A 27,828-nucleotide genomic window follows, 5' to 3' on the forward strand; every position below is an offset into this window, starting at 1 on the left:
ATTCAGTTGATTTAAATTTTTTAATTTAAATCTAATTCGGTTTTTAATCAATTATTTAATTCAAATATTATGACACTAAGGTATTAAGGTTGTCTCTCACTCCAATTGATTAATTGAAACAAGAAGTTGCCAAAGTAACCTCTCTTGTGTAGATTGTTCATGAGGAATGTGAGATGTTTGTGTGTATGCTTTCGTGTAAATATTTAATCGGCCCAAAGGAAGGTTAATATTTATTTAGACTGTATACACATCTGCGATGATAAGCGTGTGACAATTATAAGGTTTACATGTGAATAATGAATCGATCCAAAGATAGTTTCATTATTTGACATGAGTTATTGTCAATGTTTGATCATTGCAACAAGGTATCACTTACAAGTTAATATTACTGTCCAAAGACTTGATATTAATGTTGTGCCGGTATCTTGGATGGGGATTGTCATTATTTGAATTTTATTGATTATGGTTATTGATGTGAGCATTCTTTTGTTTTATTTCAGCTAATGCATCTGCTGCAACAATTTCTGCTAACATCAACTCAATTCCCATGCTAAATGGGACAAACTTCAAGGTTTGGAAAGAGAACATATTAATTGTTCTTGGCTGCATGGATCTTGACTATGCATTAAGAACTGAACAACCCCAACCTCTCAATGCGGATAGCACTCCTGATGCAAAGAAGGAGCATGAGAAGTGGGAGCGTTCAAATCGCATGAGTCTTATGATCATTAAGCGCGGCGTTCCGGAAGCCTTCAGGGGCATAGAATCCGAAGGGATTACTAAGGCTAAAGATTTCCTTGCCGAAATTGAGAAGCGTTTTGCTAAAAACGATAAGGTAGAAACAAGCACGCTTTTAGCTCGCTTGATTTCGATGACGTATAAGGGCAAGGGAAACATCAGGGAGTACATTATGGAAATGTCTCATATTGCTTCAAAACTAAAGGCACTTAAACTCGATCTTTGTGATGAGTTATTAGTGCATCTGGTTCTGTTGTCTCTTCCTGCACAGTTTAATCAATTTAAGGTCAGTTATAACTGTCAACAGGAGAAATGGACTCTAAATGAGCTCATTTCATACTGTGTGCAAGAAGAAGACAGGTTGAAGCAAGATAAGACAGAAAGTGCTCATTTGGCCTATGCCTCTAAGGATAAGGGCAAGAAAAGGAAGAATGATAAGGAAGCTGCTAAGGGTCCAGTTGAGAAGAAACAACATAAGGATAATCAGGGTTGTTTCTTCTGTAAGAAGTCTGGACATGTAAAGAAGGACTGTACAAAATATCATGCCTGGCGTGATAATAAGGGTACGTTCCTTGCTTTGGTCTGTTCTGAGGTTAATTTAGCTTCAGTACCTAGAAATACTTGGTGGTTAGACTCTGGTGCTACTACTCACATAAGTGTTTCTATGCAGGGTTGCCTGAGCTACCGAAAGCCAAGTGATGTTGAAAGACACATCTTTGTGGGCGACGGACAATCGGTAGATGTGGAAGCAATTGGGCACTTTAGGTTGTTGTTAGGAACTGGTTCTTATTTGGATTTAAAAGATACTTTTGTAGTACCGTCTTTTAGACGGAATTTGATTTCAATTTCTGTATTGGACAAATCAGGTTATTCTTGTTCATTTGGAAACAATCAATTCAGTTTATCTTTTAATTCAAATGTTGTGGGAACCGGTTACTTGAGTATTTATGACAACCTATATTTGCTTGATACAATTGCTTCTTACAATGAATCCTTGCATGTGGAATCACGTGGTACTAAGCGTAAATTAAATAAGGAAAATTCGGCGACATTATGGCATAAGCGCTTAGGTCATATCTCAAAAGGTAGAGTTGAGCGTCTTGTGTCTGATGGCATTTTGGATTCCCTTGATTTTTCGGACTTCGACGTATGTGTTGAATGTATCAAGGGAAAACAGACCAAAGTGAAGAGATTAGGTGCCAACAGATCTTCGGATGTCTTAGAATTGATACATACGGATATTTGTGGGCCATTCCCTACGGAATCCTGGAATGGTCAACAATATTTTATATCATTCATAGACGATTACTCACGTTATGGGCACCTATATCTTATTCATGAAAAATCTGAGTCTCTGGACATGTTCAAAGCCTATAAAGCTGAAGTTGAGAATCAACTCAACAGAAGAATTAAAACCGTCAGATCTGATCGTGGTGGTGAGTACTACGGTAGATATGATGGTTCAGGTGAACAACGTCCAGGACCATTTGCTAGATACCTAGAGGAATGCGGTATCGTCCCACAGTACACTATGCCGGGTTCACCTAGCATGAATGGTGTAGCTGAAAGACGAAACAGGACTCTTAAGGATATGGTAAGAAGTATGATTGCTCATTCTTCTTTACCAGAGTCACTCTGGGGAGAAGCACTTAAGACAGCAGCTTACATTCTGAATAGAGTACCAAGTAAAGCAGTTGCTAAAACACCTTATGAGCTTTGGACTGGTCGAAAGCCCAGTTTAAAGCATTTACATATTTGGGGATGTCCAGCTGAGGCAAGGCCTTATAGGCCAAATGAAAAGAAATTGGACTCCAAAACAGTTAGCAGCTACTTTATTGGGTACCCTGATCGCTCTAGGGGCTATAAGTTTTATGATCCCACTATAAGGAATATTTTTGAGACGGGAACAGCAACATTCTTTGAGGATGTTGAGTTTGGGGGGAGAAATAAGGTTAGAGACATTAGTTTTGAGGAGGAATTGGCTTCAGATCCAATCCATACAGTTACTTTTGACAATATTCAGGTTCCTATACCTGTTGTTGCTCAAGAAGTAAATCCGGAACCTCAAGATGATAATGTTGAACAACTCCCTGTTCCAGAAGAACAAACTCAACAACCTCAAGAACCAGTGCCATTAAGGAGATCCACGAGAGAAAGGAGAAATGCTATTCCGGATGATTATATTGTATTTCTCCAAGAACATGAGGAAAGTAGTGGAATGTTAGAAGATGATCCAATCAACTTCTCTCAGGCCATGAAAAGTTCTAACTCTCAACAGTGGATTGATGCCATGAATGAAGAGTATAAGTCTATGCAAGACAATAAGGTTTGGGAACTTGTCCCATTGCCAGAAGGTGCAAAACCAATTGGTTGTAAATGGATTTTTAAAACCAAGCGGGATGCAAATGGTAATGTGGAGAGGTATAAGGCACGTCTTGTGGCTAAAGGCTATACTCAAAAGGAAGGCATTGATTATACAGAGACTTTCTCTCCGGTTTCATCGAAAGACTCTTTCAGAATAATCATGGCACTTGTTGCTCATTATGATCTTGAGTTACATCAGATGGATGTTAAGACTGCATTTCTCAATGGAGACATTGATGAGATGATTTATATGGTGCAACCAAAAAACTTTGTGTCAGGAGACCCAAAGAATATGGTTTGCAAATTAAGGAAATCTATCTATGGACTCAAGCAAGCTCCTCGTCAATGGTATCATAAGTTTCAACAAATAATTATCTCGTTCGGTTTTGAGATGAACATTGTTGATGACTGTGTATATCACAAGTTCAGTGGGAGTAAGTATATTTTTCTGGTTCTGTATGTGGATGACATCTTGCTTGCCACTAATGATATAGGCATGTTGCACGAAACCAAGAGATTTCTATCAAAGAATTTTGAGATGAAAGATCTTGGGGACGCCTCTTTTATATTAGGGATCCAGATACATCGAGATCGCTCTCGGGGTATTCTTGGATTATCACAAAAGAGCTATATCGATAAGGTACTTAAAAGGTTTGGCATGTAAGATTGCAGACCAGGTGACACCCCTATTGCTAAAGGAGACAAGTTTAGTCTCAATCAGTGCCCTAAAGGTAACCTTGAAATTCAGGAAATGCAGAAGATTCCTTATGCTTCGGCTGTAGGAAGTCTAATGTATGCTCAGGTATGTACGCGTCCGGATATTGCGTACATTGTTGGGATGTTAGGCAGATACTTAAACAACTCTGGTATGGATCATTGGATAGCAGTCAAAAGGGTTATGAGATATCTTCAGAAAACAAAAGATTACATGCTCACATACAGAAAATCAGAACAGCTGGAGGTCATTGGGTACTCTGATTCTAATTTTGCTGGATGTCAAGATAGCAGGAAGTCTACATCAGGCTACATTTATATGTTTGCGGGAGGAGCTATATCATGGAAAAGTGTCAAACAGACACTAGTAGCTTCCTCCACTATGGCAGCAGAATTTGTAGCTTGCTATGAGGCATCCAATCAGGGAATATGGCTGCGAAATTTTGTCACGGGACTGCGCATTTTGGAAAATGTTGAAAGACTACTAAGGTTACATTATGACAATAAATCTGCAGTAATGTATTCCAATAACAACAAGAGCTCAACTAAGTCAAAACATATTGATATTAAGTTCCTGGTTGTGAAAGAAAGGGTACAGAGTGGACAGATATCCATAGAGCACATTGGGACAAACTCCATGATAGCTGATCCTCTTACTAAGGGATTACCACCCAAGGTCTTTCATGAGCATACTGCTCATATTGGTGTGGTATTATTTGAGGATATTATGTTTTAGTGGGAGTTTGTATTTGTGGTGCTTTATATTTGGTTGTATTGTCTGATCAGAATAAAGTATTCAGTTAAGACACTCTGTTACATTATGTTTGGTTTTGACCTCACTAAGGAGGACCAGTTGAAAATAGACATGTACTGATCACATTGCATGTAATTTTCATGCTGCACTTCCATGATTGATCTATGTCGTTTGATTGTATTGGTATATGTGACCATTGATGGGTCGAGTCACGATAAATGTGACGAAGGCCGCTTTAATCCTATATTAATATAGTCAATGGACGAGATTGTTCGGAAATACCTTTTTAGTGATAGCAATTTTTGAGCTCATAAGGTTATACACAATTTAAGGAATCATATGGTGCCCAAGTGGGAGATTGTTGGATTTAATCTAATAAATCTAATAGTGGGCACATATGATTAATCAATGTGTATTGCTATCTTTCAGGATAACCCACTAAAGTGATCAATTAATTTGGGTTAATTGGGTATTTAAATAAGTCATGGGGTTATATGTGCAGACACCAGGTTGTAATTGTAATTTGTTGAGGGGCCAAACAAATTACAAATGTACAACATCTATAAATAAGGGGTTATGGTCCCTAACCTAGGGTGACATTCTCTAATTCTCTTCACCCTCATCTAAGAGAGAAATTCGGCTATAGAGAAACCCTAAGGTTAGAAGATCTTCAAAAACCCAAATCAAGGTTCATCTATGGATTCAGGTATAAGCTTCCGCTCTTTTGATTCTTGTTAATCTCTTCGAATTAATCATGGCTATATGGTTTTAGATCTCAAGTTTTATGATTTAGATCTAACAATAGGCACACCATCAACCACACCTTGGGGCACACTCCCCTCTCTCAGCTACAGTGCACGGGGTTCACATGAAATTTTTTAAAAAATTTCATGTGGACCCCATGCACTGTAGCTGAGAGAGGGGTGTGCCCCAAGTTGTGGTTGGTGGTGTGCCTATAGTGCCACCCTTTTGCAAAACCCTCAATAGGATGGGTATGATTCTAGTCCAGTTTTGAAGTAAACCAGTTTGTTTTGGAGCCAAGGAAGAGGTGATTAAAAAAAAACCCTCTTTTAAGCCTTTTTTTTTTAACCTAAAAGAAATTATGCCAAAACCGATTCAGTTTTTATTAATCATGAAACAAACCTAAAATCGGGCAACGTGGGTTTGCCAAAGACACCGGAAATCGATCGGTAGACACGCTAAGTAAAGCGACACCCGACTTCGACCAGCGGACATGCTAAGTAAAGTGAGGCATCATCGTGAGGGGCGCTCCTCGCTCTTTTCAAAGTGATTTGAAATCATAAAATAAAATAAAATAAAATCGATATCCAAGTGATATTATATTATTATGATTTGATTAGCATCCGAGGCTCGATTGACACGAAAAGTTTCACGAACCCCCTCCTCGAAGCCATACCAAGCATCATTGACCCGTTCATGGTTGTACCTTCACTACTCTTGTAAGAAATGCATGATTATATGCATATTATGTATAATATTTTTTTTAATAAAAGAATGATAATTTTCTTATAAATAAATAAATAAAAATCATAATATCCATCATATAATAATAACCTTTAGTACAAATTTGAACGATCATGCTTCCATGCCACCGTACACGAATATAACACATGAAATCAAAACCAGCTGTACTCAACAAATGCCATTTTTGTCATTATACAGCACGTGTAGAATTTATTAATTAATCAATTGATTAAGGAAACAAAAGTGCTATCCTTAATTTAATCTCTCTGACTTCGCCTAATTTAGATTATCTTTACTTTTTGTAGACTCGTCAGTTAAATCAAGAACCCATCTCAATCGCACACTATAAATCACAACCGTCCATTTCTGATCGGATGATAATAAAATAAGGGGCCCAGTTGGTGGTCCACATGGGCACAAACCTCTAGGTTCTGGGCCTGGCCTACTCACTGACCTAGTATGTCGTTATGGGCTTGATACCCGTTTAAAACGAGGGTGGTGAAAAATAAGATTATCGCCCAAGGTGGTGAAAAATAAGATTATTGCCCAAGTTAGAATCAGCTTTCCAGCTCATACCTCCATAGAATATATTAACTAGAAATATTTATTAGATATTTTAATGATTTATTTAAAAACGATAACCGACATGAAAATTTCAGCTTAGCAAAACTGCCGTCATTTTGTATGGTTCTGAAAAGATTTTTCTTCTTATCCAAAAGCCGAGATTTATGGTAAAAATTTCCCCTTTTCTATTTTTTCTTTTTTAGCTAGTTTTATTATCAGAAATAATATATGTGAGGGTGTTGAATTTTTTTTGTCCCTTTTCTTTTTAACGGTAAGGTGTACTCTACATTATAGTTTTCTTTATTAAATTGAGAAATTTTGAAGACAGTGGGTCGCCTTTTATTATCTTGTCAATATAGAAACAACCTTCAAATCGTAGCTGTATTTACGTGTTAAATAAATAAGATTCATTCATTATAATTCTTATAATTCTTAAGAACTGTAGTCATTGATGAAAGTGACGTCATATTTCTTTAGGCTGATGTGGACATCATGTAGGAGGTGAGGCCCAGTTGAGCTCCCAATCGCTCCATAAATTTGTGGAGCGCTTGAGAGCTCCTAAGGAATAAAAAAACAATTTTTTTTTTTACACAGAATCGTATTTTTAGCCGGCAGCTACACTAAAAGAGAGATTTTTTTAATACAAAAACCCAATTTTATACAAAAACTCATTTGATGTGGCATTGAGAGCTCTTGAGAGCTCTCCAACAAGCATTCCTAACTAGGAGTTTGCTGCCACTTGCTCTAACTGAAGAATCAACTCCAAATTTAAAATCGTAAAACAGTAAAGAGCTTTGCTACAGTCACCCAAAATATGAGACCAATAATGGGGACAAGTGACCTCACCTTATTGGATAATGAGTTGGTCATCATTAGAAGGGGAACACCTCACTTGTCTTCTCTATTGGTCCCATATTTTGTGTACTTGAAGAATTTTTCAACGGTAAATATTGGAGACCGCATTTACGAAATACAACCTCGCAAGTCCCGAGTTCTCAATTAAGGTTACAGGGGCATATATGCAAAATTGTCCACAGAAAAAGATAAAGCTAACGACTACGAAACTTTTCCCAGAAAAGAATCGTTAAAAAAAAAGCACCTCTTTTTAAAGCAGCCACTTGATCCCAATCCTCACCGTCTTCTGCTTCCTCGTCCTCTACCTAATCTCCTACGAGCCCTCTCCTCTAGGTCACCCCTCTCAACCGCTCAGATCTCGCCACGTGTCCCCTCTCTTCTTTATTCTCACTCTCTTGTGTTTCTCGTTCTTTGGACAGATTTGCCGAGTACTCGAGGAATTGAGAGGATCATCGACCAGAAAGGTACAATTAATGCCAGCCTCGATCTAGTGTTCTTATTTTAAAACTTCGCCGAACTTTTCGAATTAATCGTGTCGGTTCTCTTGTTTTGTAGCGGGTTTTCGCGTCGGCGGCGATACGGACTAAGCGGGGAACTGATGGGAGCAGAAGGCTCAGGTTGCAAGGCCGGCGGCTGGGGGCTCCGTAGTCACGTTTGTAGCACGTGATGGACGTGGGGATACTACATATGATTTTATTTTTGGGTTAATTGCCTATTGGTCCCTTGAATCATTTCTATTTTCTAAATAGTCCCTCAAATCTCATTATTTGCTTGTTAGTCCCTTAAATCTTTAGTTTTCTTACAATATGGTACTTCTGTTAGAAAAGTTGTTAACTTCTCTAATTCTAGTTGAGCTAATGCTTAACCTAACAACTCAAGTTAGCATATCGCCCATGGGGTATACATTGCCCTTGCAAGTTTTGGGTTTAAAGGGAAGCTAGCTTTGGGAATAACCTTGACTTTGGTGAAGAAAAAAAGGTGAATTTGAGTTGGTATAAATGAGGATATAATGAGTATTTTATCTAATTCTGCCACATTTAACCGTCATTAATAACACCACCTAAAGCGAGGGACAGATTGGCAAGAAAACAGAAAATTTTAGGGACTAATAAGCAAATAATGAGTTTTCAGGAACCGTTTCGCAATTAAAGATGATATAAGGGGCTGATATGCAATTAATCCTTTATTTTTTTCTTTCAATACTTTTTCGGAAAAATGATAAGGTTTCAATGTCATAATTAATTTCCTCCTCGATATTTTGTGCAAAGATCCGTTAGGATTTTGTTTTCTTCTCTCTTTTTTTTGCTATCGTGCACCGGGGTTGATCGCCCGTTGATCGTAAAGTGCGCCATGGGATAGCTGGGATTCCTGTGATACAGCTGGGATGTGGGCCCGCGGTGTCTGACAGCTGGCTGTGAGTCAGGGCATTTAAGCTGGCACGGGTTTTACTGTATTTGTGATTTTCACCGTAAAAAACTCTTAAAAAATTGTCAAAAGTTGGTCCCAGCAAAGGTAATTTTTTGGAGGGGGTTGATCATGGATCGGGATGTCGGTGGAAGCAATTTGTTTTGAGAAGGATGTAAAGTTTTATTATTTAATTACATAAAAGCTGGCTTATGTAAGGATAATGAAGAATAAGAAAAAGGGCCCAGAATGAAGTATGATGTAGAATTGTTAATGATTATCTGATTAATAAAGTTTTATTATGCCAATTTTTTTTTATTTGGGCAAATTGTGCTGATGTGCCATTCAAGTTTATGATATTCTAAGTTCCAAATGCAAATTAAAACCACCAATACTATTCCCTTATGAATAATGGTAATTGCATCTCTCCCCATTTTCAAGAGAGAAGTATGGGCTCCATGATGAGTTATAGATTAAAAAAAAGAAAAATTCCTTACCTCAAATCATGGGACCCAAAGGGGGACAGGTGAGGTGTTAACCCCTGGGTACATGATCTATTGTTCATAAACCGTAGATCATGTACCCAGGGGTTGACACCTCACCTATCCCCCTTTGGGTCCCATCATTTAGGGTCCTTGTAGAACAACTCTAAAAAAATAACGATAACTACTCTATTCTCTTTTATACTATTTCTATAATAGGAAAGAGAGAAGTGTAGCTTTCTTGACAAGTCATCAATTTTAAAAAAAAACCGAAAATGATTAAATCCTATGTGTTTCTCTTTTTGTAGTATGAAAGTAGTATAAGAGTAGTAGTGTAGTTATCACTACTCTTAAAAAAAATTAAAAAGCATGGACTTTATACTTTTATCTCTTGTAGTGTAGGAGTAGCAGTGTAGTTATCACTACTCTTTTCTTATTTGAAGCTAGAGTAGTGGGGATCAAACCACGTCTGGCCTACTTATTTGAAGCTAGAGTAGTGGGGATCAAACCACGTCTGGCCTACTTAGGCCGCCCATAATAATGCATTTTTATCCATAATTAGCTTTGTTTAAATTCTAAGAGCCTATTTGGCAAACACTTTAAAACCGGGCTAGGATTGGTCATGACCAAGTTTTATAGTTGTCGGTTCTTCTTTGATCCAAGGAAGGGGTGCATAAAAACAGAACCAGTTTAAGACCTTTTTTTGCCAAAAAAAAACTAACTCAAAACTAGATCAGGTTGAGTCTTGACCTAATTTTAAAATTTGCCAAACAGAACCTAATGGAAGGAACATATCGTGTGATCTATGTAAGAAGATAGCGTGTGGCGTCCATTTTTCCCCATGAAGAGATCACGAGCTCAATTCTGCTGTGTGCATTGATGAAGCAAGTGGGGACCACATGAAAGGGACATTTGCGTGAAGAGAAGCACAGTGTGAAAGGGATCACGCGTAAGGAGATTTCGTGAACGACGGTGTTATGTGGGGAGCACACCTTCCCAGGACGTGTTTTTGAACGCGTTTTCAATCTCGAGACGCGTGTGTGGGGACCAAGCTATATACAGAAACAGTTTTTTGTTCCTAGGTTTTTTGGAAGCGTGCAAAAAGAGGGTTTTGCTACGGTTTGCTTTGTGGAAGTACGGCGCAGGTGCAAGAGCAGAAGTGCAAAAGAAAATCACAAAAACAGAGGCGGCTACAGAGAAGAAGAAAAGTGCGGCTCCGGGAGAAAAAGTCAGCGGCTTTGTTTGTGGAAAATTTGCAGTAAAAAGACAATGAAAGAAAATTTGATTTGTATTCTCTCAAAATCGATTACAATTTGGATTCCGATTACAAAAGAGAGGAGAATGAATTTGATTCTCCCCTTTGTTTAAGACTGGGTTCTTCTTGGTAGCGATGGAGTGCCTCCTTCGAGTGCTTGCGTCGAACTTGCTCTCCGTTGACGATCCGACCGTACTATCTCACGAGAACGATTGACTTGTTTGATGAATTCGGTTTAGAACTCTTAACGAGTGTAAAGAACTCAGAACGAGTTGGAAACTCTGAAAAGAGTTGGTGAAAACTGAATAACTGATTGATGTAATTAACTTGCGTTGCAAGCTTAATTATGAACTCTTAAAGGAGTTTCAGAACTCAGAGCGAGTTAAAACTCTGTAACAGAGTTGTTAGAACCGAAGATTCGGTTGATAGCCAAGTTGATTCGCCGTTGATGAAGGGATCCCCTCAGATTTGATTTGCTAACTACTGAGTAGTTTGTTGATCTTCAGAGAAATCTCCTCCTCCGTGCGGTTAAGCTGCCGAGATCTGTGAACCTTAAGCGGTTTTGATGCCAGCACTCGTCAACCCCTTTACTCAGTTGAGTAAGTCGGTTATTTATAGGGGGATTAGGGGTATAACTAACCCCTAAATCTGCTCCTAAGTGAGCGAAAATCCCTCAGAACGTGGGATAACGGTTTTGAGGTCGTTCGGCTTGTGTTTGAACAAGTCAAACGCCTAATTTGGCGTTCTGGGCCTTAACTCTGCGTCTAAGGCCTGAGACGCAGAGTTAAACCTTTGTCAAAGGTTTGAAACGCACAGGCCGCATGCGTTCTGGAATTGGAGACGCACAGGTCGCTTGTGCGTTGAAATTCAACTCTGCATCAAGAGTTTGGGACGCATGGTTGAGTTTGTTGAAGAACACACGTTATGTGTGCGTTTGTGCTTTAACTCTGCATTACAGAGTTAGATGTCTGCTGGAGAACGCATATGTTGTGTACGGTTTTGAATTTGAGAAACGCAGAAGCGGGACGCAGAGATGGACTCTGCGTTTTGACTCTGGAATATAGCTACGAACTCTGCGTTTCGAGTTTAGAACACAGCAACGACCTCTGCGTTTCAAATTTGGAACGCAGCCACGACTTCTGCATTTTGAATCTGGAACGCAGCTACGACCTCTGCGTTTTGAATCTGGAACGCAGCTACGACCTCTGCGTTTTGAGTTTGGAACGCAGCCACGACCTCTGCGTTTTGAGTCTTGGATGCAGAGGTGAGCCTTAGGTGGGCTCGGCGAGCTTCGGGCTGAGTCTGATGTTCTGACGAAGTCCAGTCTTGCAGACGGACTTCAGAACATAACTTGCTGCGAAGAACAGGTCATAACTTTCAAACCGTAAGTCGGAATTGGACGAATTATATATGAAAATCGGCTATCTCGACGAGACGAAGCCGACCAAACCAACCCCATTGGGTTTGGTTTGCTCCGTCAGTTTTGCCAAATTCCTTACGGTTTGAGAGATATCTGTATTTTAATATGAAGAGACCGTCAATTTGTAGTCTCTCTTGCTAGAGCTTTGCACAGATCGTCATCTTGTAATCTTTATCTTGGCTCCTTGAGAATATGAGAGTCGTCAGATTGTAACTTCCGATGTTGATTATGAAGGCTGCTGAATTAGAGTTTTCATTAGTTGTTGTGAAGGTCGTCAGATTGTAACCTTCTACGATCTACGTGAAAGTCTTCAAATTATGGCCTTCTGGAAGTCGTCAGATTGTAACTTTCATCATCGGTATTTGATGGGGGATAAGCTATCTATTGTGATTTTTAGACAGTCTACAGGCTTTCTTTGGCTTCGTGCAAACAAGCTTTTGTGTTTTAAGAGAGATAATTGTGTGAGAGGTTTGAGAGTTTGTGTGAGGGTTTAGATTGAGTGATTGTAAACCCTAGTTGTGTTCTCTCCCTCTAATAGTAGATCTCCCCCTCGTTACCTCGTGGACGTAGACAGTTTGCCGAACCACGTAAAATTGGTTTGTTTGTGTTTGTGACCATTGTAATAGTTTTTTAGGATCCCTCGACAAGTCAGTCCTAGAACTGATGAGAGGAAGAGCCGATATCTCACTTTGTTGAGATATTCGCTTTAGATTCTTGTTTCCTTGGTTAGACGAGAATTCTTATTGATATTTCTCTCTTATTGTGCATCAGAAACTCTGTCAAAATTTTCGCTGCGCACAACAAATGAGCTCGGGCTACGCTTGGGCTATTTGGAGGAGTAGATCGCTTTGGAAGTTTGTCTAGGGCTTTGTTTGGTGATAAAGGTGGGATCTTTTGGTAAAGACTCTATCTTTTTAGTTTTGGATCTATTCTTCGTTCGTTGGTGCGTTGAGAAAGATGTCGGGGAAAGAAGGTGCTTCGAGTGTCGAGGGTGGTGCTTCTGGCGCGAAGACCATTCAGAGTTTGAATATCCATTCTATAAAGATAGATGTGAAGAAATTTAATGGCACAAATAACTTTGGATTATGGAGATGCGAGGTTTTGGATGCGCTGAACGCGTAGAATTTGGAGGATACCTTGGAGTTAGATGGCAAGCCAGATGAGACTGAAGAGAAGGTTTGGAAGAAGATGAATCGAACGGCGTGTGGTGTGATTAGATCTTGTCTGATTCAAGATCTAAAATATGATATGATGAATGAGACTTCTGCGAAGAAGATTTGGGAGATTCTCAAAAGCAAGTATCTGACAAAGAGTGTTGAGAATCGCTTGTATTTGAAGAAGAGACTTTATCTTTTCCAGTTGAAGAAGGGAACCTCAATTAGTAATCACATGAACACCTACACAAAGCTTCTTGCGGATTTGACGAATGTGGATGTCATGATTAAAGATGAGGACAAGGCGTTGTTATTGTTGAGTTCCTTGTCCGACGAGGAATATGAGACCTTCGTCCTTACTCTGATTAATGGGAAGTCATCTCTTTTGTATAGTAAGGTCACTGCTGCACTGGTGAATTATCAGCTTCGAAAGAAAGATAAGGAGACTTCGACTGAGTCGGTAGCAGAGGCGTTGGTCGCAAGAGGGAAGGGTCCAAACCGAAAGAATTAAAAGTTACAGTCTAGAGTAGGACATCCTATAATTAGAAAAGATCAGTGTGCTTGGTGCAAGGAGACTGGTCATTGGAAGAAAGACTGCTCAAAGCTCGATGAATGGATAAAGAATAAGCAGAAGGGAAAAGTGAAGCAACTATTATCAGAAGCAAACATCATTATATCGGATGGTAATAATTCTGATACTTTTATTTATTCGCGTTCTATCAGTCCTACAGGTTGCTATTCAGAGGAATCCGAGTGGATGCTGGATAGTGGTGTGACCTATCATGTGTGCCCTAGAAGGGAATGGTTCTCCAGTTTTGAGAAGCTAGATAGTGGTGTGGTGTACATGGCTGATAACCGTGCATGCCAGATCCTTAGGATAGGAAGAATTCGCATCAAAATGTTTGACAGGATTGTTAGGGAGTTAAATGATGTGAGATATGTTCCTTCTTTGAGAAAGAACTTGATCTCGATTGGAGCTTTGGTTGGAGAGGTCTGAATGTTCGAATTGAGGACATGGTTCTCAAGATTGTGGAAGAATCTCGGATTGTGATGAAGGGCGTCAGGAGGAATAACCTATATTACTTGACTGGAGGTATAGTGGCAGGTGAAGAACTGGCGACTTCTATTGATTCGACTAGACTGTAGCATTTGGGGCTTGGCCATTCCAGTATTGATTCCTTGCATAGATTGAAAGAGAGTGCGAAGACCTGCAGTTTAAAGTCTAGTGAACATGTTGATGTGAGCAAGAAGACCGAGGTGAAGTTTGGCACCTCTATTCACCGTGCTAAAGGTCGTTATGGAGGTGTTCACGTGGATGTTTGGAGGCCTTCCAAGGAGGCATCATTGGGAAGTAATAGGCGTTTGGTTTCCTTTGTTGGTGGCTGTTCTAGGCGTGTTTGGGTTGCAACCAAATTCTCATTGGAGAAAGTCCTAGTAGTTTTCAACAGATTGAAGAAGTGTGTAATAGACAGAAATGTGAAGGTACTTCATTCTGATTTTGGTGGGAGGTACAAGATAGACCTGTTTCTGTATTAGAACTGAGCTCACGGTATTTCGAGATACTTCGTTGGAAAAGAAATCTTGGGACAACTAGATAATGTGGTAAAATTGGAGAACCGTACCTTGCTGGAGGAGGATAGGTGTTTGTTGTCAAACAATGGTCTGCAGAAGAGTTTCTGGACTGAGGCTTCGACATATTCGAGCCATCTTACTAAAGAGTTGTCAACTGCTGTGATAGGAGGTAAAACTCAATTAGGTGTTTGGTCTGGTAGTGTCATTTTGGTTGAGGCTTTGATGAGGAAGCTATTTGACTCTCAGCAGGTGGAGAGTTTTGGACAGACCTTAGATGTATCGCAACGGGTGGAGTGTGATGCTACTCCACATTGGGTGAAGATTACTCCAGATCATACTGCATTGTTTGGGATTTCAGCGTAGGTGACACAGCTTAGGGATCATTTGGATTTGGGTGCAGATGATGAGTTGGGTTTTGATTCGGGTGCAGCTGATAGGTGTAGTTTGGATATGGCCATTGGTTCATCTCAGGTGGAGGTGTTTGATTCGTTACACTTTGGGGCCATTTGGAGTTCTATCAGGTGCAAAGTTGATGATATTGGAGAAGGGTTGCGAACTCTTCTATTGGATTGATGTCGTTCGCGGCCATTTGGGTGAACTACGTAAGGCTTGATTCCTTGGGCAAGAGGATACTGGATACGTAGGCAGTCAGTTTTGATGCAGCTGATTTGGTGAGTTGATATCGATATTTGGAGAGTGTTCGCATTCTCATTTGGGTTCTAGACTTGTTGTGGATTGAGTCCGTTGTTGTGAATCGTTTCACTTCGTACTGGACGCAACAAGTGAGACATTTATTTGGTTGGTGTCGGCTCAGTTTTGGTAAAACTTCACCGATGTGGAGAATTGTGAGAAGATAGCGTGTGGGGTCCGTTTTTCCTCGTGAAGAGATCACGAGCTTAATTCTGCTGTGTGCATTGATGAAGCAAGTGGGGACCACATGAAAGGGACATTTGCGTGAAGAGAAGAACAGTGTGAAAGGGTTCACACGTAAGGAGATTTCGTGAACGACGGTGTCATGTGGGGACCACACCTTCCCAGGACGTGTTTTTGAACGCGTTTTCGCGTGCGTGGGGACCAGGCTATATATAGAAACAGTTTTTTGTTCCTAGGTTTTTTGGGAGCGTGCAAAAAGAGGGTTTTGCTGCGGTTTGCTTTGTGGAAGTACGGCGCAAGTGCAAGAGCAGAAGTGTAAAAGAAAATCGCAGAAACAGAGGCGGCTACAGAGAAGAAGAAAAGTGCGGCTGCGGGAGAAAAAGTCAGCGGCTTTCTTTGGCTTCGTGCAAACAAGCTTTTGTGTTTTAAGAGAGATAATTGTGTGAGAGGTTTGAGAGTTTGTGTGAGTGTTTAGATTGAGTGATTGTAAACCCTAGTTGTGTTCTCTCCCTCTAATAGTAGATCTCCCTCTCCTTGCCCCGTGGACGTAGGCAGTTTGCCGAACAACGTAAAATTGGTTTGTTTGTATTTGTGGCCATTGTAATAGTTTTTTAGGATCACTCGATAAGTCAGTCATAGAACTGATGAGAGGAAGAGACGATATCTCACTTTGTTGAGATATTCGCTTCAGATTCTTGTTTCCTTATGAGAGGAAGAGACGATATCTCACTTTGTTGAGATATTCGCTTCAGATTCTTGTTTCCTTGGTGAGACGGGAATTCTTATTGATATTCGCTTCAGATTCTTGTTTCCTTGGTGAGACGGGAATTCTTATTGATCTTTCTCTCTTATTGTGCATTAGAAACTCTGCCGAAATTTTCGCTGTGCACAACAATCTATTCGTGTAATCAATCTTTGTTAAATTTTTTATCACGAACTATTACACAAGTAGGCTATAATGACGTGTCTTTGCATTGTTACTACTATTATGAAAAGTTGTCATTTTGATCCTCATTTTTTAGTGTAACCCTGTTTAAGTCACAAATTTAAATAATTCTGTCAAATGTCCTCACAATACATGTAGTTTTAGAATCACAAAAGAGGTAAGATTTGGTGAAAAACTTGAGGGAAGAAAGCCTTTTAACTCCATCCATTACATGTTCTATATAACTACACCTATTAACCACCACTAGCTCCATTTAATACCCTATTTAGTCATCCATCCTTCTAACTTCTCATCATTTTAAACTTCAACTTAATTAGTGTATGCACCATAGCGTGCACAAGAAATAATAATTTGAAAATTATTCGATATCTGAAGCTATTATTTTCCATATAAGAGAAAAACAATGACGAAATTCAAATTAGTAATATCCCATTACCAAAAAACTAAGAATGTTTTGCAACTGCAAATAATCAATTGTGAAGAAATGATCAAATTGCGTGCAACTGCAGTCGCAACTAACCCAATTACAAGCTATCAAACAGCCACTAATTAGTGGTTTTTGAATATTTTAACTCCTCTAGAATCTTTTTCTTTTAAAAGATATGAAATTATTTCTCTCTTATTCCTTTGGCATTCTTCTTCAATCTATATATGCCCTTCTTTTTGTGAGATCAGTAGGAGTTTTGGATCCCTTACTCATTTTGGGACCATCTCGTATGGATCACTCTTGAACTCTTTGATCTTAGTGATGATATGGTCTTGTAATTCAATATGACCACTTTTAATTCTTTTTTCCAAAAGTTCGATATCTTCTTTCATTAGAGTTATCTTTTTTGGGGATAATATAACACCATGATTGAGCAATAGTTTAGCTACTGCTATCAAATGTTCTTTGTGTTCTTCTTTTGTTTTAGAGAACACAAGGATGTGACGACAACAAATATCAAATGCCCAATAATGCTATTCATTCATTTCTGGAATATTTGTAGAGCATTTTTAAGACCAAATAGCATAACATTCCTTTCATAATGTCCTCCATTAGGACAGCTCAATGCTGTTAGCCTTTTACTTTCTTCATCCTTAATTTTAATCTTCCAAAATCCAGACTTTGCATCAAATTTGCTAAACCATCTGGCGTCTTGGATTCTATGTAATAATAATTCACTATTATGGATGAAGAAACCATCGAATTTGATGGCTTCATTAAGCTTTTTATAGTTAATGACCATCATAGCTTTTCCTCTCTTTTGTTCCACATGGTTTTTTTACCATGAAGGCTGGTGAAGAATGATTTAATTCTGTGTTTTGTATTAAATTTAGTTTGAAGAGCTCAGATATTTGAGTTTCAAACTTTCTTCTATCTTTAAGGTTAGTTGCTATGGGATTAACCCTAATATTTTTTTCCTTTGTACTCATCTTTTAACTGGATGGTGCAGTATCTAGGGCTTTTGTCAGAATATAACAAGGGCTTATCACTGTATTAAGTTGACAACATTGTTTGAGTCATTTTCTCAAAATCATTAGCAACAACAATATTATAATTAAGTTGCTTGATTTCGTGTGATTTCTATCTCACCACACTCTGCTGCGGGAGTAAGGGTGAAACCCTTTCCTATTCTAAGCATAAAAGATATTTTCGGTATAGATAATTTCTTCTCATTTGGTAAAAATATAAATTCAACAACATATTTGCCGATGGTGATTGGATACCAGCCACATGTGTTGTTATTTCCTATAATAATGCAGGGATCACTCTTGATTTCACGAGCCTCGTCTACCGAACAAAAAAAAAAATGTCGTGATCATGAATCATTCCACTTCAAATTGACCCTTCACCTACTGAAATTATAAAGTAAATTAGATAAATATGATGGCTTGATCTCCATGTTGTTAGATTCTTTTCACAGAATGTAGAGGAGATGATAAAGCAGGAATTAAGACTTTGTTTAAATAGGGGATTGGTTTGGTCGTCGTAGTTAAGGAACTTATGAGAGGGACTTGACATTCTGCTAAGTGAAGTCGAGAAAAGCAGTAACTTCAGTAGTGAAAGGGACTTATCTATACATGAATTTTATTGGGTCGATCCGTTTCGATTGCTTTTTAAGGAAGTGGTCAGTTTTAAGCATAGTGTTCGAATCTTGTCATGTATACGACAACTAGGTAACTCGTGGGAGTCTCCCAGGATGTGCAGTGGGCGTACGGAGGTCAGGTTTCCGACCGGCACCAAAGAAACCCAATTTGATAAATCTGATCAGGCTCGAAATTCCGCATTTCTCTCCGTACAATTTCGGTCCCTTGACCAAATAACGATAGAGACACACCCTCTACCACACTCCCAACCACACCACCTCTCTTGCTACAGTACACGGGGCTCACATGAGATTTTAATTTTAAAATCTCATGTGAGCCCCGTGCACTGTAGCAAGAGAGGTGGTGTGGTTGGGAGTATGGTAGAGGGTGTGCCCCTGGTGCCTCCCTTTTTGAAAGTAAACATCTAACTGGGTCATGCCCGTCCCGTATACCCAATTTCAATTATCTTTTCCGTAAATTATTAATTACCATCCCGTTTACCCAAAATCAATTATGTATTCTGTAAATTATCAATTACCATCAATTATTCTCCCCCCAAAAACCTCAGATCAATTATTTTTTCTGTAAGTTACCAATTACCATCGATTATTTCCCCAAAAAACCCCTCCAGCCTCCTCTTCGCTTCCGTAATCGCGATTGCTCTCCTCTCCTCTCTTGCACGTCGCGGTCGCCAATCAGAAGCCCCAATCCGTCCAGACAATTAGTCACCAAAGTTTCTATACCCGACGATCTCAGTAGTTCCACGCGAAGTTTTTTAACGTCTTCCCTTGTGGGCATCATCAGGTTTTGGCCATATTCCATAAAATACTGGTTGCATACAGACCTTACTTTCCATTATTGATTCATTTTACACACCTAATAAAGCAAAATATAATTCAAGACACCGCTACTCACCGGAGACATCTAAGTTCCCTACCACCGTCGAATTCGAAACAGAAAGGGGAAAGAAAGAGAAGGCAAGAGACCATTAATTACACCATTCATGTATAACAACTGGTCCGATTTAAAAAAAAAAATAAGGAAACTCTTCCTATACTTTGACACCAAAGTAATTAACAAACAGGTAGCCATACCAAGAGACGCCAGAGGTTCAATCTCATAAAAAAACCAAAGCACATCTAAAAGACAGAGTACTTGGCAGTCATCAATCTCACAGCATCACCATGAAACCAGGAGATGACCAATCCTAACAGAACTTATGTCGAACGCTAACATGAAATCATAGTATCAAACCTTCAGCGGGTGCAGGCTTTGATGCATGCTCGCCAGATGCAGCTTTTGAAGGAGGCTCCTCAGGTGCATATTTTGGGGGCTCAGACAGATGAACTTGAGCAAAGTTCTCCTCCAATCCCTTATGATGTGTTTCTTCAGCCACAACCTTCTCCTTTGTCTTCGAGCCCACATCAGTCGCAGCCTTAGCAACCTTATTGAAAGCACCAGTGACCCACGATGCCGAGGTAAAAACATACCTATTCTTCATTATAGCAGAACCTGCACTGCTCATTTTCTGCTCAGCAGCTGCAAAGGCCGATTTAGTCTTTTCAGAGACCTGAAACTTCTGATCCATTTCTTTGACTTTCTCGCTGACCGCTGAAGTGCCCATGGTAACCTTTTCGCTCAGCCCAATCTTTTTGTCGAGGGAGGCGACCTTCGCAGAGGCAGTGGATGTGAACTGGTGCTTCTCGTCAAAAGCTTTGGCTTTGCCGACAGCGTCTTTACCTAGGATGAAGCCCTTGGCGAGCATGCTGGTGACAACGTCTTCAGCCTTTTGGACGGCAGATTCAGGGTGTCCTGTGGGATTCACATCTTTATCCTGCATTGGATGCAGAGATTAACTGTTGAATGTCCAGCAAACATAAACATGCATATGACAAGTATGAAACTTACCACTGAGGCAACTATGGCTGTCGGAGGTAGCACGTATTCTGGGGCTGGTGTAATGATGACAGACAGATCAACTATTGTCGCACCCTGTGCCATAAACAATAAAGTTTTAATCCTCGTTGAACTATATATAAACACACTAGAGCGTAATAATTTAATCACATATACCTCAACAGCATGTATTACCTATTTCATCCATCAAAAAAAGATTTTATTAAGAGTACGTTAGAAAGTTTGACAGGAAGATCAAGTAATTGCTTGGACAGAAGAATATATGATTTTTCTTGAGAAAAGTTAGCCAAATTCCACTTGGGAGTAAACGAATAGGATTAGGGAAATTGAAGGAAAATAAGTCACCAACTTTTCCTCAGTTCAATGGGAAAGAAATTTATCACCTGATTTGTCATCATTGATCAAGAACTATGGAAAATGTGATCTCATATAAATATAATGGTGAACTTTAGGAGAGTGATTTTCAAGCATACAAGTAATACATGAAGCTGGAAAAGGAAGTTTCAGGAATTAAGATATTACTGAAAGAAGAATTGCAGTCTCTGCTCCCTGTGAATCCTTAAAGGTAACAAATGCAATCTGTGACCACTCGTCCCCACTGTGAATATGTAAAAATAAGCTCAGTCTATGGCCATTAAAGGATATAGGTGCCGAAGCTAGAAAATAGGATTGAATAAAAACCTTTGCATCTCAACATATTCGATATCACCAGAGAAGGAAAAGAACTCCTTGATATCTTGTTCAGTAGCACCGAGAGAAACATTGCTGACTTTCACTGTCCTTACCTGCAGCTTTTTGAAGGATAAGTTGATAACAGGAACATTATACAAATGCACTTCCCAAAAAGACAAATTAACAGATTTATGCAGTAGAATTGATTTTTTATTGGATTCAAATCACATAGCATCAATATAACCTTTCAAAGTATCAAAATATATAAATATTAATGTAATTGAAGTGAACATTCAGTAATAAGTTCAAGTTTGTGATGCCTGACGTACTTTTAACCCAGCGTGCTGAGCTCAGATAAGAAGAGATCAATACCAAAGTCAAAACAGTATCATCTCAAGAGGACACATGTATAATGGTCCTGTTCCATATGTACACGTACTCATGTATCAGGAAGACAACATGTACATGTGATATGTTAAATAGCTCTCTAAAATGTCAAAATGCTAGGCTGAACCCAACTTCTAGAGCTATGTGCCTGAATTGTACTAGTCTGAAAACAAGATGTGGCCTTCAGAGGACGACATTTTGAGTCTTTCATCCTCAGTGATTCCAGTAAAGCTCTAGTTCGGGTAACGAAAAAGTAGCCTACTAACTTATGTGATTACACACAATTCCCATAGAAAATGTAACCACCGAATTCTAGTTTAAGACACTTTCTCCAGCAAGTGAGGTAGATTACTATACAACTATGCAAGTAAGGAAAACAGAAAATGCTGACCTTGTTCCCACCTTCAATCCGACGTCAACATCTGTTTTGGGCTGGATACCTATCTCAGGAAACTCAGAAGTAGAGAGAAGGATGGCATAAAGATTATAAGACAACATGTAAATAGGAGGCCTATCTTATTGCTGATGGTGAAATATGTTCAAGCAAGAAAGAACCCTCCATTATGTCTCCAGCCCCACCTAGGGCTCTTTACAGCACTGTTTGGACTAGAGAATAGATTTCTCTCTGTCTGATCAAAATAAGAAATATCTAAAAGGTAGAAAGTGTGACCTATAAGCATTCTAAATGTAACAACAAACTAGGGTGCATTCTCCCTATTCTGCAACGCATTGTTCTTACATGTAGTACATGCAAAACAAGTTAGCATAATCAAGGCATGCAGATTAGCACCTTAAGCATTAAGGGGCTGTTTGGTTGGGCCCTATATTACCTGGGTACTTCTGTCTGACCGCCGTACCATGCCTGACACGTACCAGTACCCAAACTCCTCGGATTCTCCTTGCATATATGCATACATTTATTCGAGCATATACTCAATTATACAATACATGTTTTAATTTAAAACACTTGTCATACATTTTTTTGAACATATATCCATCACGTCACATCAATTTCTGGAAACCCATAGGACATAGGTTAGGTTCCAAACTATGATTTTACTGGGTCATTTGGATGTCTAGTTTAAAAACTAGCGATTCTCCAATTTATAATGTCACCTCAACTTTCCCCCTCTCTCTTTATATCTCGCTCTTTTACTTGTTTTGATTTCCTATTTTTGGAGTTTCAAGATATTACATTTTTCTACTTTTTTCTTTCCTATAATCATGGTGAACCAAACACAAAATTAGCATTTCCAAGATATGAATGGAAAACATTGGATATGATTTCTTACAACAGATTACTTTTCCTATATTTTTAGGCAAACAAACCTTAAGAGTAAATGCTTAACTGAGGGTGACCTGTTCAAACCTCCAGACGGTGACTAATGATAAAGGTGGAAAAATGAGCATGCTATTTGACAAAAAGTTGATGACAGATTTTTCTAACTCTAAGAGAACTGTGATTACACAGCTGACAACATGAAGCTGTCATTTAGCAATGAGTTAAGGGAGCGGTTAAGGAGACCTAACATCTCCTTAACTTGCCAAACAAAAAAAATTATACAAGGATTAAAGTGAGTTAACCCTTCATAATTTGCCAAACACAAGAAACGCAGAAGGGTTAAGATAACTCCTCTAGAAGGGCTAAAATGGAATTAACCCCTCAAAATGAAGGGTTTACCAATACTCTTATTTAGGTGAGTTAAGAGTTAACCCCTTTATTTATAAAGAAAATAGTCAAATCCTCATTGTTCTCAACCAGTAAAAATGATCACAAGGGTTAAAAATAGTTAAAAATAAATCTTACTTAACGGGTTAACAACTAAACAAATGGGCTAACTATGTTAACCCTTCTCTTTAATCCCTCTACCTTAAACCTTTGCCGAACAAAGCCTTCGTCACATATATAGCAGATAAAAGAATATATGTGAACAATATGCAGAAAAACTGGTGGAGAAGTATCAGTATATAAAATTGCACTAAATGTCCAACATACAATAATGGTATACTTTTTCTGAGTAGAAACCAATTATCCTAGTCAAGTAACCTAGTAAAAGCTGAATGAACACAAAGAAAAACTGCAAAGCAATGAAAAAAAATGTATGATTAAACATATTATTGAAGCCCTAATGTTTTAATGGCTGAAATCTGACATTCAATAACCTTAACAATTTCTTGTCTAATTGCTGTTGGATTATGATATGAAAAACTACCACTTCCAAAACTTGCTATATGATTGAGAAAACTGGTAGTACAAATCATTGGAATTGGAAGTTGAACTTGCTACAGGAACACTTTCATTGATAATTAACCCCTTCCCAAACCAAATAACAGACAGAGACTTTCAAAGTTAATTACTCCTCCAAGGGCAACAAACCCACCCACCCACACTATATAATCATCACCGCCAAAGACGATTGAGAGGGATCAGCTAGCCACACTCCACGGAGCAACAACCCTAGGAGAAATGATATTAGATAAAACTGTGAAATTCTAGAATAAAAATTGAAGCTACGCGCTTGAGATAGGTCGTGCATGGTTTGACAGCATAATGAGCCCGCAAAAGTTGCAGTCCACATCTCATTTATTCTGTCTCACCAAAAAAAAAAAAAACTTTTTTATGTTAAACATTGACTAGGTGTCATGCTTACTTTGAGCACAGACCGTACACTATGATACCTCTACGTCAGTTAGTTTAATAATATGATAAATGCAGCAAGGTGAGAAGCACCAAAAGAGAATTTAAAATTTTCATTTTTATTACTTCTTAAGCTAACTAGGTCAAGCTTATGCTTTAAGCATGCGCCTTTCCAAGTTTTGCCTATTGTATAATCACCAGTAAAATATAAGATACACAAAATATAATCAAGAACACACGGAAACCTTTTTACCTCATGCTATAGACACACATACTATTAAGTTTGCAAGTAAAAAAATTGTCCATTTTTTATTTATTTTCCGTTGTAAGAAAACTTGTGGGTTTAGCCTTTTATAATTCTATGATAACACATGATCTGAAGTTGAAAAGGCTTGTTCATGATATCTTAGCTTGTAGCATGGTATTCTTACTTATAAAAGAGCAATTGATAAATCTTTATAAAATCATGGAAAAGATCAAGACAGGGAGTGGGATTAAGAGATGATAATATGTACACAGTGATATGCAAGCACCTACTAAAGCAAACAATCAAATAATTTACATAAGGTTGAATACTAAAATGTTCACCTTGAAAACTGTATGATAGGATAGGACATTGAGAAATTTTAACAATTAAAATTCTTTATGATATAAGTTTAATATTATTCACAAAAGGCAGCTTTCTCACACTTTTGTCTTGTATAATCATGCGACGTGCTGGCTATAAGAAATATTCCATTGTATTGTTTGGATTCAAGTGTTATTCTTCAATACCATCCAACTACATATTATTCACAAGACATAAGTCGCAAAATTTCCAAGATCATGAGCATATAGAGTAAGATCTCCTTCATCATATGGCAAAAAAGTAATCAGCCCTTTTCTGAAAAGCAGCTAATCGAAAATATTCACAAACATGTTTGCACCTTTTGTACAAATTTTCATCATGCCCTACTCAGTAGAAAATAAAAGAACCCTATAAAGGCATTCAACTAAATTTTTTATCTTAAAGAGAACCATCAAGTTTTACCAATGGATTTAAGTGTAAGAAATACATTGTGTATGGAGAAAAAAAATCAAGTACAATAAAAGTAGATGAAACCCATGCAAATCATGAAATTTCAGAGCATATTAATAATAGGAAACATAAAGTTCCATTTGCTGACAAAACTGAGTATAAAATTTGAAACATTGAGTCCTACATTGGCTGTGGAAAAGAAAATAATAGGTTTATAACAAAGATGCATGTTCAAGATTCATGTATTCCACAAAGATGCATGCATAGCACCGTTAGACTGAATGCAGTGTTGCATTTCATTTCATTACGTGTCATGCCATTGCAAAAACAAAAGAACCATTTTATTTGTCACACAACATCTAAGAACATATTATGCACTTCCAAAGATTTAAAAAAAGTATGCATTCTAACTATATTAACAAAAGAAATTATTTATTAAACTGTCTTTCCAAAACAAAAATATGGAGTTAAATTAATGGTTTTAGGATAAGGTAAAATGAACTTTTTCGAATTGAACACCAGGCTAGAAGGTCAAAGAAGCACAACCTTCATAAATGATAATAATTTTATCGATGTTCAAATAAAAATTGTTACATATGCTTTACAAAAACACAAAGAAACATGAAAATTCAATTTACACATAACTTTTGGAGAAGACGACGCCAAGGGACATGGTGGCTGCTAAAAAAAACACTTCAGAAGTTCCACTCTTATTAAAGAAAAATGCATTTTAAGTAAAAGTGACACGGGTGACATACTGACATATTAAAATCTAGAAAAACAAATTAAATGGACTACTAGTGTAGCAATAATCCTTGAAGTTTTGAGGAAGAGTGGATTAAGACATCTCAAGAGGCATTCTTTCTACTTCCTATATAGGCATACCACGGTCCACCATAAGACATCACGTTCAAATGGCAATTATATTTCACTTCCAAACTGAAACATCTAATGTGATATTTGCAGTTTTGGGAACATTATAGAACAAAGGCGAACACTAGCTGCGAGTAAAAGTCACTCCACAATCAACGGATACTATCAACAAATGAATGTAGAGGTTATAGGAGAAAGAAAGACGATTTTAGGAAACATATACGATCATATAGATTGAAGATCGGACTTTGAAGCTAGATACCATGATGTTAGAACAACAAAATCATAAGAACCTTAACCACCACGTTCCATCCGGATCATATTAATGTGAACCATAATAGCAAACAAAATTATTGGCAAATTGATATGAAATCTACTCCAGTACAAGTCCTTGTAACTGGGATTCCAATTAGCAGACATAATTTCTTCCACTATGCTGAACTCATTGTCTACATTAACAGCTTATCGGTTAACTTCAAATATGTCTCCAATAAGAATACCTACTATCCACACTCCTACACAGAGCATTGGCGGTTACTGATAGTATCCATTCTCGAGAAAATAAAACACCAATGTACTCCGTACCCCTCACTATTGTGCTTTTATTCTAAGCTCAAACCTATCTCTAGGTCATCTAAATTAATACTAAGATACCTAACAGTAATTTTCTACCCTTTTCAGATATAGCCTCCCAGAGTGCAATTGTTTACAATCAAACTAAACGTAGATCATAACATTTACCTACTTACTTGATCGAAATTATACAAGTGAGAAATTTCTAGGACACAATCCCTTTATGTGCTCAATGAAAGTGCTCAATATCCGGAAAATTTCACGCCAATTAATAATCATCGGAAACTAATAATCTCACATAAAAGATTAACAAAGCATCAAATCAAATTGGCCGTATTCGGATATTCAAAACCTCGAACCGAACGGCTCGAAAGGACAAAGATCCAGCAGATCCAATCCGATCCCCAAATCACTGACTAAAACTTTCCATAAACAAATCTAAAACCCTAGCAGCATCAAATTCCCAATTAAACAAAAATAAAATGAAATAATACGATCGTTTAAAAGAAGAGGAATCGATGCTCACCGACATGGCGATCGCCTTCGAAACCCTAACCCGAGCTCTAGCTGGATCAGCGTCAGAGGTGAGAAGTTTCGTATGAGACGAAAGAGGGAGCGTTCGCTGAAGGAGTCGACGAAAGAGAAAGGAACGGAGGAGGGTATTTATAGACTAGGGTCAATCCGGTAAATTCAAAACAACGTTCGTCGGAGATTCGCAGCACAAAGGCGAAAGGATCCGTTATAGGCAACTGACGGCGTCATGGACGACTGACTTTTGTCACGTGGCAACGTGTGAGGCACGATTTCTTCGCGTGAGGTCCCACGTATCTCGAGAGATCTGTTGTATTTGTAAGACTGTCTGATAAATGAGTTAATTACAAATAAAGCTCATGCACTGTCGTCTAATTGCAATAGACCCTTTGTAGTTTTACTTATGACAATAAGCCCTCTATGCGAATATTTTTTGACTCTTAAAATAATCATAAAGGTTTTGAAGATGCAGACATCTTATAGTTCTATTGATGAGAATAGACTCCAAGTAGCTTATCCTTTTTAACATTAAAAAAAGTCGAAAAAGTTTATCATGGGTTCTATCTACA

The 27,828-nt window shown here is 38.3% G+C and overlaps 1 protein-coding gene across 2 annotated transcripts; it reads right to left on the bottom strand.

Moving 5' to 3' along the window:
• Window positions 19,614-27,449, bottom strand: LOC109837278 (binding partner of ACD11 1-like). Of its 2 annotated transcripts, none has more exons than XM_020405446.1 (5): window positions 27,255-27,449; window positions 21,249-21,358; window positions 21,090-21,165; window positions 20,559-20,642; window positions 19,614-20,484 (listed from the first exon to the last, which is right to left on the bottom strand). In XM_020405446.1, exons 1-5 carry the CDS (start codon window positions 27,258-27,260, stop codon window positions 19,891-19,893), a joined length of 870 nt encoding a protein of 289 aa, XP_020261035.1. In that variant the 5' UTR covers window positions 27,261-27,449; the 3' UTR covers window positions 19,614-19,890. The 2 variants fall into 2 exon arrangements, with proteins under 2 accessions (XP_020261035.1, XP_020261036.1); XM_020405447.1 differs by having other exon boundaries at window positions 21,249-21,352; window positions 27,255-27,448.

Source organism: Asparagus officinalis, chromosome 4 (genome assembly GCF_001876935.1).
Source record: "Asparagus officinalis chromosome 4, Aspof.V1, whole genome shotgun sequence".
In the NCBI taxonomy this organism is placed as follows: domain Eukaryota; kingdom Viridiplantae; phylum Streptophyta; class Magnoliopsida; order Asparagales; family Asparagaceae; genus Asparagus; species Asparagus officinalis.